This window comes from Oncorhynchus kisutch, linkage group LG20 (assembly GCF_002021735.2).
Source record: "Oncorhynchus kisutch isolate 150728-3 linkage group LG20, Okis_V2, whole genome shotgun sequence".
Taxonomy (NCBI): domain Eukaryota; kingdom Metazoa; phylum Chordata; class Actinopteri; order Salmoniformes; family Salmonidae; genus Oncorhynchus; species Oncorhynchus kisutch.
The window spans coordinates 1,351,082-1,364,930 of record NC_034193.2 but is presented as its reverse complement, the minus strand read 5'-3'; the positions used below and the strand labels follow the sequence as shown (position 1 = coordinate 1,364,930).

Here is a 13,849-nt window from a genome sequence, read left to right as displayed (position 1 = left end):
GAGATGGTTTGAGATGAGTCGGACCACAGATTGAAGGAAAAGCAGCCAACAAGTGCTCAGCATAAAAGTAACACACAAGTGTAACACACAAGTGCTCCATGTGTGTTATTTAATAGTGTTGATGTCTGCACTATTATTCTACAATGTAGAATATAGTAAAAAAGAAAAATCCAGGAATGAGTAGAAATGTTTACATGTGCATTTATTTATTTTCCCTGACATGACGACCCCCCCGTTAACACGTCCGCGGCCGCCCCCCCCGCTAACACGGCCGGCCGCCCGCCCCCCCCGTTAACATGGCCGCGACCCCCCCGTTAACACGGCCGCCCGCCCCCCCCGTTAACACGGCCGCCCGCCCACCCGCTAACACGGCCGCCCCCCCTCCCTCGTTAACACGGCCGCCCGCCCACCCCCGCTAACACGGTCACCCCCCCCCCCCCCCCCCCCCCCCGTTAACACGGCCACCCAACCCCCGTTAACACGGCCGCCCGCCCCCCGCCGTTAACACGGCCGCCCGCCCCCCCCCGTTAACACGGCCGCCCCCCCCCCGTTAACACGGCCGCCCGCCCCACCCGTTAACACGGCCGCCCCCCCCCCCCGTTAACACGGCCGCCCCCCCCCCCGTTAACACGGCCGCCCCCCCCCCCCGTTAACACGGCCGCCCCCCCCCCCGTTAACACTTTAAGAAAGGCTGATGTAATGTAGTGCACCACTAACGGAAACGTCCTTGACTTGGTGGCATCCCAGTTCGGACACGTATTGTGTATTTTTATTTTTTTATATTGTGAAATAAAAACCAATCAAACCTGTCTGAACTGGGGTTGGTATAGAGGTTGGTGGCAGGGCAGAGGAGGAGTCAGGAGTCTTGTCCTTCCCATCACTCTTCTTCTTGGCCTTGCCATCCGAGGTGTGAGAGGTGAGTTTTTGGATGAGCATGGTCATGAGGCGGGAACAGACATCTAGTCCCCCCAGCCGGTAGAACTGTCTCTGGAACACGGGACTCGCCAGGTAGATCCAGCGACACACCGACCACACGTCAGCAGCACGCCGCACCTGTTCAAACATTCATTATTTAAAAGATTATTAGTTCAGATTTGTTTAAATATATAATCCCTCTGGTAAATGACCAAACATTTATAAAATGTAAATGATATGTATAGTATACACTTAGATGCTTGATATTAATTAGGGCAAAGTGAACACGTGACATGTTTATCAGAATGCTTTGACGCTGTTGATCGCGTCTCCATTTCATCACTGCGTTCGGCACTGACCGGTTTACGAACACAACACAGTCAACGCTCGGGCCTTTACATATCTGAAGATTGTGTGGCTGTAGTTCAACATTACCGGAGATACAGACACATAGATGCCTTCAGAAGTATTCACACTCTTGTGGGATTAAAATGGATTTCATCCTTTTTTGACAACGATCTACACAAAATACTGTAATGTCAAAGAGGAAGACAAATGTTTTACAAATGTCTGAATTCATATAAAATAAAACAAGAATAAATACTGTTTACAAAACATTAAGAACAGTTTCCATGAAATAGATGATCCCTTGTTAAATCCAATTCAACCAGTGTAGATGAAGGAGAGGAGACAGGTTAAAGAAGGATTTTTAAGACTCGAGACTTGTAACTCTGCCACTCAGGAACATTCAATGTCTTCCTGGTAAGCAACTCCAGTGTATATTTGGCCTTGTGTTTTAGGTTATTGTCCTGCTGAAAGGTGAATTCATCTCAGTGTCTGATGGAAAGAAGACTGAACCAGGTTTTCCTCTAGGATGTTGCCTATGTTTAGCTCAATTCTGTTTCTTTTCTATCCTGAAAAACTCCCCAGTCCTTAATGATTACAAGCATACCCATAGCATGATGCAGCCACCACTATGCTTGAAAATATGGAGAGTGGTACTCAGTAATGTGTTGTAATGGATTTGCCCCAAACACTTTGCATTAAGAACAATAAGTGAATTTCTTTACCACATTTTTTACAGTACTAGTTTAGTGCCTTGTTGCAAACAGGATGCATGTTTTGGAATATTTGTATTCTGTACAGACTTCCTTCTTTTCACTCTGTCCTTTAGGTTAGTATTGTGGAGTAACTACAATGTTGTTGATCCATCCTCAGTTCTCTCTTATCACAGCTATTAAACTCTGTCCTTTAGGTTAGTATTGTGGAGTAACTACTATGTTGTTGATCCATCCTCAGTTCTCTCTTATCACAGCTATTAAACTCTGTCCTTTAGGTTAGTATTGTGGAGTAACTACAATGTTGTTGATCCATCCTCAGTTCTCTCTTATCACAGCTATTAAACTCTGTCCTTTAGGTTAGTATTGTGGAGTAACTACTATGTTGTTGATCCATCCTCAGTTCTCTCTTATCACAGCTATTAAACTCTGTCCTTTAGGTTAGTATTGTGGAGTAACTACAATGTTGTTGATCCATCCTCAGTTCTCTCTTATCACAGCTATTAAACTCTGTCCTTTAGGTTAGTATTGTGGAGTAACTACTATGTTGTTGATCCATCCTCAGTTCTCTCTTATCACAGCTATTAAACTATGTCCTTTAGGTTAGTATTGTGTAGTAACTACAATGTTGTTGATCCATCCTCAGTTCTCTCTTATCACAGCTATTAAACTCTGTCCTTTAGGTTAGTATTGTGGAGTAACTACTATGTTGTTGATCCATCCTCAGTTCTCTCTTATCACAGCTATTAAACTCTGTCCTTTAGGTTAGTATTGTGGAGTAACTACTATGTTGTTGATCCATCCTCAGTTCTCTCTTATCACAGCTATTAAACTATGTCCTTTAGGTTAGTATTGTGTAGTAACTACAATGTTGTTGATCCATCCTCAGTTCTCTCTTATCACAGCTATTAAACTCTGTCCTTTAGGTTAGTATTGTGGAGTAACTACTATGTTGTTGATCCATCCTCAGTTCTCTCTTATCACAGCTATTAAACTCTGTCCTTTAGGTTAGTATTGTGGAGTAACTACAATGTTGTTGATCCATCCTCAGTTCTCTCTTATCACAGCTATTAAACTATGTCCTTTAGGTTAGTATTGTGTAGTAACTACAATGTTGTTGATCCATCCTCAGTTCTCTCTTATCACAGCTATTAAACTCTGTCCTTTAGGTTAGTATTGTGGAGTAACTACTATGTTGTTGATCCATCCTCAGTTCTCCCTTATCACAGCTATTAAACTCTGTCCTTTAGGTTAGTATTGTGGAGTAACTACAATGTTGTTGATCCATCCTCAGTTCTCTCTTATCACAGCTATTAAACTCTGTCCTTTAGGTTAGTATTGTGGAGTAACTACTATGTTGTTGATCCATCCTCAGTTTTCTCCTATCACAGCTATTACACTCTGAAACTGTTACAATGTCACCGTTGGCCTCGTGGTGAAAATCCCTGAGAAGTTTCCTTCCTCTCCGGCAACTGTGTTAGGAAGGATGCCTGTATCTTTGTAGTGACTGAGTGTACAGACTGACTGAGTCACTACAGACTTATTTACTCCTGAACGTATTTATACTTGCAATAACAAAGGGGTTAAATACTTATTGACTCAAGTCATTTCAGTTTTTAATTTTTAATTCATTTGTAAAAAATTGAAAAACATAATTCCACTTTGACATAATGGGGTATTGTATGAATGCCGGTGACAAAAAATCTCGATGTCATCCATTTTAGTGTGTAACACAACAAAATGTGGTAAAAAGTCCAGGGGTGTGAATACTGGCTAAAGGCACAGTGTGGTCTCTCTTTCTGCCCTGGATTGGTGCGCTTGTTGCGGGTCGCTTTAAACTACTCACAAGCCCCAATTCTGGTTGTTATCTAGCTAGCTAGCAACCTGATAACTTGACCACTGACTAGGATATGCACACATTAGGATGGTAGAACTGAACAGGAATAAGCTTCTCAAAAGAGATGCTTCAAAGGCAGGCTGCATATGCAAACTGGGTGTGTATGATTGTGTGTGTGTGTGTGTGTATGATTGTGTGTGTGTGTGAGAATGTGTGTTTCAAGTTTTAGAGTCAAATGCACTAGTACAGTGAAATACCTTTCAAGCTCTCTCCCAACAATGCAGTAATCAATAGCATAGTGTGTGTGTATATGCTTGAAGAGAAGAGAGATTCATTCCAGGTGACTACCTCATGAAGCTGGTTGAGAGAATGTCAAGAGTGTGCAAAGCTGTCCTCAAGGCAAAGGGTGGCTATTTGAAGAATCTCAAACATAAAATATAGGTTGATTTGTTTAACACGTTTTTGGTTACTACATGATGCTATTTCATAGTGTTGATGCTATTTCATAGTGTTGATGCTATTTCATAGTGTTGATGCTATTTCATAGTGTTGATGCTATTTCATAGTGTTGATGTCTTCACTATTATTCTACAATGTAGAAAGTAGTAATAATAAAGAGAAACCCTTGAATGAGTAGCTGTTCTAAAACTGTTGAACTGTAGTGTAGATCATTTTGTGTTTCCGTCTCTTACAATCAAAGCCTGTAACAATGTACTGCTTCTTAAATGGAAAAATCTTTATGGACCAACTTTGAGCAAATTAAAACATTTGAATTGCGATTAACTAATGCCATTAAACTCAGATGATAATTGTAATTGTTTGACAGCCCTAACATTAACACATTAAACTGGACATTGTGCGATCCATCAAAATAATGCTAAGTTAAAAACACAACACCTGTTCCTTGGAGGGCAGGGCCACGCTGTCAGGTGACAGGCAGGGGAGTCTCCCTCCCAGAGGCTCTGAAGCCGTACTGTCGTACCCTGACGTATCCTCAGAGTCGTTGACCGAGTCACGGTCCGAGTCGGCCTCCTTGCTGACGCAGAGGAAAGCCACACACAGGAAGAGGTTGATGGTGTTCAGATGGGTCTCTCCCCGGCCCCTCCCCCTTCCTGCCCCTTGACCAATCCGGCTCCTTGGGCGCGCCTCTTTTAGACACTCGTAGAACTTAGACAGGCTCTGTGGGCCCCCCTCTCCTATGGGACCTGCGGTACTTCCGGCCCCACGGGACCCCAGCTCCTCAGCCAGGCCGAGCGTGGCCTCTCTCTCCTGGGCTTCGGCATGCTCCGGGTCTGGGTCCTGGTGCTCCACTCCAACTCCAAGTATTAACGTCTCAAACACCTTGAGGGCCCAGGCCCGGGTCTGGTCCAGGTAGATGAGCTCAGTCACCTGGTTCAGACCGTTACAGGACAGGAAAAGGTTCCTGATGACCCTGACAGGGAGGAGGAGGAACACTGTAATATTTAACTGAAGAGAAGGAAGAAGAAAAGGGTCCGTTTAATCAGTCTGTATTTAAAGTCTGGCTGCAGTCTTCTACAATCAGTCTGTATTTAAAGTCTGGCTGCAGTCTTCTACAATCAGTCTGTATTTAAAGTCTGGCTGCAGACCGGAGCAGTCTTCTACAATCAGTCTGTATTTAAAGTCTGGCTACAGTCTTCTACAATCAGTCTGCATTTAAAGTCTGGCTGCAGTCTTCTACAATCAGTCTGTATTTAAAGTCTGGCTGCAGTCTTCTACAATCAGTCTGTATTTAAAGTCTGGCTGCAGACCGGAGCAGTCTTCTACAATCAGTCTGTATTTAAAGTCTGGCTGCAGACCGGAGCAGTCTTCTACAATCAGTCTGTATTTAAAGTCTGGCTACAGTCTTCTACAATCAGTCTGCATTTAAAGTCTGGCTGCAGTCTTCTACAATCAGTCTGTATTTAAAGTCTGGCTGCAGTCTTCTACAATCAGTCTGTATTTAAAGTCTGGCTGCAGACCGGAGCAGTCTTCTACAATCAGTCTGTATTTAAAGTCTGGCTGCAGACCGGAACAGTCTTCTACAATCAGTCTATATTTAAAGTCTGGCTGCAAACCGGAGCAGTCTTCTACAATCAGTCTCTATTTAAAGTCTGGCTGCAAACCGGAGCAGTCTTCTACAATCAGTCTGCATTTAAAGTCTGGCTGCAGTCTTCTACAATCAGTCTGTATTTAAAGTCTGGCTGCAGACCGGAGCAGTCTTCTACAATCAGTCTGTATTTAAAGTCTGGCTGCAAACCGGAGCAGTCTTCTACAATCAGTCTGTATTTAAAGTCTGGCTGCAGTCTTCTACAATCAGTCTGTATTTAAAGTCTGGCTGCAGTCTTCTACAATCAGTCTGTATTTAAAGTCTGGCTGCAGTCTTCTACAATCAGTCTGTATTTAAAGTCTGGCTGCAGACCGGAGCAGTCTTCTACAATCAGTCTGTATTTAAAGTCTGGCTGCAGACCGGAGCAACCTTCTACAATCAAGTCTGTATTCAGAATATACAGTTGAAGTCAGAAGTTTACATACACCTCAGCCAACTACATTTAAAATCAGTTTTTCACAATTCCTGACATTTAATCCTAGTGTCTTAGGTCAGTTAGGATCACCACTTTATTTTAAGACTGTGAACTGTCAGAATAATAGTAGAGAATGATTTATTTCAGCTTTTATTTCTTTCATCACATTCCCAGTGGGTCAGAAGGTCACATACACACAATTAGTATTTGGTAGCATTGCCTTTAAATTGTTTAGCTTGGGTCAAATGTTTTGGGTAGCCTTCCACAAGCTTCCCACAATAGGTTGGGTGAATTTTGGCCCATTCCTTCTCACAGAGCTGGTGTAAGTGAGTCAGGTTTGTAGGCCTCCTTGCTCGCACACGCTTTTTCAGTTCTGCCCACCAATATTCTATAGGATTGAAGTCAGGGCTTTGTGATGGCCACTCCAATAGCTTGACTTTGTTGTCCTTAAGCCATTTTGCCACAGATTTGGAAGTATGCTTGGGGTCATTGTCCATTTGGAAGACCCATTTGCGACCAAGCTTTAACTTCCTGACTGATGTCGTGAGATGTTGTTTCAATATATCCACATAATTTTCCTGCCTTTCCTGCCTTCCTGCCTATTTTGTGAAGTGCACCAGTTCCTCCTGCAGCAAAGCACCCCCACAACATGATGCTGCCACCCCCGTGCTGGGATGGTGTTCTTTGTCTTGCAAGCCTCCCCCTTTTTCCTCCAAACATAATGATGGTCATTATGGCCAAACAGTTCTATTTTTGTTTCATCAGACCAGAGGACATTTCTCAAAAAAGTATCATATTTTGTCCCTATGTGCTTTTGCAAACCGTAGTCTGGCTTTTTTATGGCGGTTTTGGAGCAGTGGCTTCTTCCTTGCTGAGCGGCTTTTCAGGTTATGTCAATATAGGACTAGTTTAACTGTGGCTAGAGATGCTTTTGTACCCGTTTCCTCCAGCATCTTCACAAGGTCCTTTGTTGTTGTTCTGGGATTGATTTGCACATTTCGCACCAAAGTATGTTAATCTCTAGGAGACAGAACGCGTCTCCTTCCTGAGCGGTATGACGGCTGCGTGGTCCCATGGTGTTTATACTTGCGTACTATTGTTTATACAGATGAACGTGGTACCTTCAGGCGTTTGGAAATTGCTCCCACGGATGAACCAGACTTGTGGAGGTCTACAATTGTTTTGTCTGATGTCTTGGCTGATTTCTTTTGATTTTCCCATGATGTCAAGCAAAGAGTTTGAAGGTAGGCCTTGAAATAGATCCACAGGTACACCTCCAATTGACTCAAATGACATCATTTTCCAAGCTGTTTAAAGGCAGTCAATTTAGTGTATGTAAACTTCTGACCCACTGGAATTGTGAGAGTGAATTATAAATGAAATAATCGGTCTGTAAACAATTGTTGGAAAAATGACTTGTCATGCACAAAGTAGATGTCCTAACCGACTTGCCAAAACTATAGTTTGTTAACAAGAGATTTATGGAGTGGTTGAAAAATGACTCCAACCTAAGGGGATGTAAACTTCCAACTTCAATTGTATATCATTCAGCACTCCATATAAAAGAGAAAACCATTCAACTGTGAACTCATGGCACGATTCCAATACACTGTTTCATTGACCCCCCCATACCACACTGTTTCATTGACCCCCCTCCCATACCACACTGTTTCATTGACCCCCCCCCCCATACCACACTCATGGCACGATTCCAATATTAGGATCTCTCAACTGGCCTGGTACTTCAAATGTATACAAACCAGTTGGTAAAATACAACTGTGAACTCATGGCACGATTCCAATATTAGGATCTCTCAACTGGCCTGGTACTTCAAATGTATACAAACCAGTTGGTAAAATACAACTGTGAACTCATGGCACGATTCCAATATTAGGATCTCTCAACTGGCCTGGTACTTCAAATGTATACAAACCAGTTGGTAAAATACAACTGTGAACTCATGGCACGATTCCAATATTAGGATCTCTCAACTGGCCTGGTACTTCAAATGTATACAAACCAGTTGGTAAAATACAACTGTGAACTCATGGCACGATTCCAATATTAGGATCTCTCAACTGGCCTGGTACTTCAAATGTATACAAACCAGTTGGTAAAATACAACTGTGAACTCATGGCACGATTCCAATATTAGGATCTCTCAACTGGCCTGGTACTTCAAATGTATACAAACCAGTTGGTAAAATACAACTGTGAACTCATGGCACGATTCCAATATTAGGATCTCTCAACTGGCCTGGTACTTCAAATGTATACAAACCAGTTGGTAAAATACAACTGTGAACTCATGGCACGATTCCAATATTAGGATCTCTCAACTGGCCTGGTACTTCAAATGTATACAAACCAGTTGGTAAAATACAACTGTGAACTCATGGCACGATTCCAATATTAGGATCTCTCAACTGGCCTGGTACTTCAAATGTATACAAACCAGTTGGTAAAATACAACTGTGAACTCATGGCACGATTCCAATATTAGGATCTCTCAACTGGCCTGGTACTTCAAATGTATACAAACCAGTTGGTAAAATACAACTGTGAACTCATGGCACGATTCCAATATTAGGATCTCTCAACTGGCCTGGTACTTCAAATGTATACAAACCAGTTGGTAAAATACAACTGTGAACTCATGGCACGATTCCAATATTAGGATCTCTCAACTGGCCTGGTACTTCAAATGTATACAAACCAGTTGGTAAAATACAACTGTGAACTCATGGCACGATTCCAATATTAGGATCTCTCAACTGGCCTGGTACTTCAAATGTATACAAACCAGTTGGTAAAATACAACTGTGAACTCATGGCACGATTCCAATATTAGGATCTCTCAACTGGCCTGGTACTTCAAATGTATACAAACCAGTTGGTAAAATACAACTGTGAACTCATGGCACGATTCCAATATTAGGATCTCTCAACTGGCCTGGTACTTCAAATGTATACAAACCAGTTGGTAAAATACAACTGTGAACTCATGGCACGATTCCAATATTAGGATCTCTCAACTGGCCTGGTACTTCAAATGTATACAAACCAGTTGGTAAAATACAACTGTGAACTCATGGCACGATTCCAATATTAGGATCTCTCAACTGGCCTGGTACTTCAAATGTATACAAACCAGTTGGTAAAATACAACTGTGAACTCATGGCACGATTCCAATATTAGGATCTCTCAACTGGCCTGGTACTTCAAATGTATACAAACCAGTTGGTAAAATACAACTGTGAACTCATGGCACGATTCCAATATTAGGATCTCTCAACTGGCCTGGTACTTCAAATGTATACAAACCAGTTGGTAAAATACAACTGTGAACTCATGGCACGATTCCAATATTAGGATCTCTCAACTGGCCTGGTACTTCAAATGTATACAAACCAGTTGGTAAAATACAACTGTGAACTCATGGCACGATTCCAATATTAGGATCTCTCAACTGGCCTGGTACTTCAAATGTATACAAACCAGTTGGTAAAATACAACTGTGAACTCATGGCACGATTCCAATATTAGGATCTCTCAACTGGCCTGGTACTTCAAATGTATACAAACCAGTTGGTAAAATACAACTGTGAACTCATGGCACGATTCCAATATTAGGATCTCTCAACTGGCCTGGTACTTCAAATGTATACAAACCAGTTGGTAAAATACAACTGTGAACTCATGGCACGATTCCAATATTAGGATCTCTCAACTGGCCTGGTACTTCAAATGTATACAAACCAGTTGGTAAAATACAACTGTGAACTCATGGCACGATTCCAATATTAGGATCTCTCAACTGGCCTGGTACTTCAAATGTATACAAACCAGTTGGTAAAATACAACTGTGAACTCATGGCACGATTCCAATATTAGGATCTCTCAACTGGCCTGGTACTTCAAATGTATACAAACCAGTTGGTAAAATACAACTGTGAACTCATGGCACGATTCCAATATTAGGATCTCTCAACTGGCCTGGTACTTTCAAATGTATACAAACCAGTTGGTAAAATACAAATTAAAGTGTGTGGATTGAGGGAAAAGGTCCAAAGAGGAGCGGGAAAAGGGGTTGAGCAAGCGATCATTTGACCCTCAAACGATTCTCCTACACAATACAACCCTCTGAAACGATTCTCCTACACAATACAACCCTCTGAAAACGATTCTCCTACACAATACAACCCTCTGAAACGATTCTCCTACACAATACAACCCTCTGAAACGATTCTCCTACACAATACAACCCTCTCAAACGATTCTCCTACACAATACAACCCTCTCAAACGATTCTCCTACACAATACAAACCCTCTCAAACGATTCTCCTACACAATACAACCCTCTCAAACGATTCTCCTACACAATACAACCCTCTAAAACGATTATAATACAATACAGGAGGGAGGGGATGGAGGGAGGGACCCCCCATACCACACTGTTTCATTGACCCCCCCCAATACCACACTGTTTCATTGACCCCCCCCAATACCACACTGTTTCATTGACCCCCCCCAATACCACACTGTTTCATTGACCCCCCCCAATACCACACTGTTTCATTGACCCCCCCCAATACCACACTGTTTCATTGACCCCCCCCAATACCACACTGTTTCATTGACCCCCCCATACCACACTGTTTCATTGACCCCCCCATACCACACTGTTTCATTGACCCCCCTCCCATACCACACTGTTTCATTGACCCCCCCCATACCACACTGTTTCATTGACCCCCCCCATACCACACTGTTCCATTGACCCCCCCCCCCCATATACCACACTGTTTCATAACCCCCCATACCACACTTTTTCATTGACCCCCCCCATACCACACTGTTTCATAGCCCCCCATACCACACTTTTTCATTGACCCCCCCCCCCATATCACACTGTTTCATTGACCCGTCCCCAACCCACACTGTTTCATAACCCCCCCCCCATACCACACTGTTTCATTGACCCCCCCCATACCACACTGTTTCATTGACCCCCCCATACCACACTGTTCCATTGAACCCCCCCATACCACACTGTTTCATTAACCCCCCCCCCCATACCACTGTTCCATTGATCCCCCCATACCACACTGTTTCATTGACCCCCCCATACCACACTGTTTCATTGACCCCCCCCCCCCATACCACCACTGTTTCATTGACCCCCCCCCCCCCCCATACCACACTGTTCCATTGAACCCCCCCCATACCACACTGTTTCATTAACCCCCCCCATACCACTGTTCCATTGAACCCCCCCCCATACCACACTGTTTCATTAACCCCCCCATACCACACTGTTTCATTGACCCCCCCCATACCACACTGTTTCATTGACCCCCCCCATACCACACTGTTTCATTGACCCCCCCCATACCACACTGTTTCATTGACCCCCACCCCCATACCACACTGTTTCATTGACCCCCCCCCCCCCCCCCAATACCACACTGTTTCATTGACCCCCCCCCATACCACTGTTCCATTGATCCCCCCCATACCACACTGTTTCATTGACCCCCCCCCCCCCCCAATACCACACTGTTTCATTGACCCCACCATACCACACTGTTTCATTGACCCCACCATACCACACTGTTTCATTGACCCCCCCCCATACCACACTGTTTCATTGATCCCCCCCATACCACACTGTTTCATTGACGCCCCCATAGCACACTGTTTCATAACCCACCCCCCATACCACACTGTTTCATTGACCCCCCCATACCACACTGTTCCATTGACCCCCCCCATACCACACTGTTTCATTGAACCCCCCATAGCACACTGTTTCATTGACCCCCCTCCATACCACACTGTTTCATTGACGCCCACCCATACCACACTGTGTCATTGACCCCCCCCCCCCATACCACACTGTTTCATTGACCCCCCCCATACCACACTGTTACATTGACCCCCCCATACCACACTGTTCCATTGACCCCCCCATACCACACTGTTTCATAACCCCCCCCCCCCCACCATACACACACTGTTTCATTGACCCCCCCCCCCCATAACACACTGTTTCATTGACCCCCCCCATAACACACTGTTTCATTGACCCCCCCATACCACACTGTTTCATTGACCCCCCCCCCCCCCCCCCATACCACACTGTTTCATTGACCCCCCCATACCACACTGTTTCATTGACCCCCCCCATAACACACTGTTTCATTGACCCCCCCCATACCACTGTTCCATTGATCCCCCCCATACCACACTGTTTCATTGACCCCCCCCCCCCCCAATACCACACTGTTTCATTGACCCCCCCATACCACACTGTTTCATTGAACCCCCCCATACCACACTGTTTCATTGACGCCCCCATAGCACACTGTTCAATCGACCCCCCCATACCACACTGTTTCATTGACCCCCCCCCATACCACACTGTTTCATTGACCCCCCCCATAGCACACAGTTTCATTGACCCCCCCATACCACACTGTTCCATTGACGCCCACCCATACCACACTGTGTCATTGACCCCCCCCCCATACCACACTGTTTCAATGACCCCCCCCATACCACACTGTTTCATTGACCCCCCCATACCACACTGTTCCATTGACCCCCCCATACCACACTGTTTCATAACCCCCCCCCATACCACACTGTTTCCTAACCCCCCCATACCACACTGTTTCATTGACCCCCCCATACCACACTGTTTCATAACCCCCCCCCACCATACCACACTGTTTCATTGACCCCCCCCCATAACACACTGTTTCATTGACCCCCCCCCCCCATAACACACTGTTTCATTGACCCCCCCATACCACACTGTTTCATTGACCCCCCCATAACACACTGTTTCATTGACCCCCCCCCCCATACCACACTGTTCCATTGCCCCCCCCATACCACATTGTTTCATAACCCCCCCATACCACACTGTTTCATTGACCCCCCCATACCACACTGTTTCATTGACCCCCCCAATACCACACTGTTTCATTGACCCCCCCATACCACATTGTTTCATAACCCCCCCCATACCACACTGTTTCATTGACCCCCCCCCCCCCATACCACACTGTTCTATTGACCCCCCCCATACCACACTTTCATTGACCCCCCCCCCCCCCATACCACACTGTTTCATTGACCCCCCCCCAACCCACACTGTTTCATAACCCCCCCATACCACACTGTTTCATTGACCCCCCCCCCCATACCACTGTTCCATTGATCCCCCCCATACCACACTGTTTCATTAACCCCCCCCCCATACCACTGTTCCATTGATCCCCTCCATACCACACTGTTTCATAACCCCCCCCCCCCACCATACCACACTGTTTCATTGACCCCCCCATAACACACTGTTTCATTGACCCCCCCCATACCACACAGTTTCATTGACCCCCCCCCATACCACACTGTTCCATTGACCCCCACATACCACACTGTTTCATTGACCCCCCCATACCACACAGTTTCATTGACCCCCCCCCATACCACACTGTTCCATTGCC

General features: G+C 44.9%; 1 protein-coding gene across 1 annotated transcript in view; it reads right to left on the bottom strand.

Moving 5' to 3' along the window:
• Positions 1–13,849, bottom strand: part of lyst (lysosomal trafficking regulator) — a 256,589-nt gene that overhangs the window by 172,580 nt on the left and 70,160 nt on the right. The window contains 2 exon segments of the mRNA XM_031799602.1: positions 807–1,053; positions 4,708–5,242. Of these exon segments, the coding sequence (XP_031655462.1) occupies positions 807–1,053; positions 4,708–5,242 (782 nt within the window).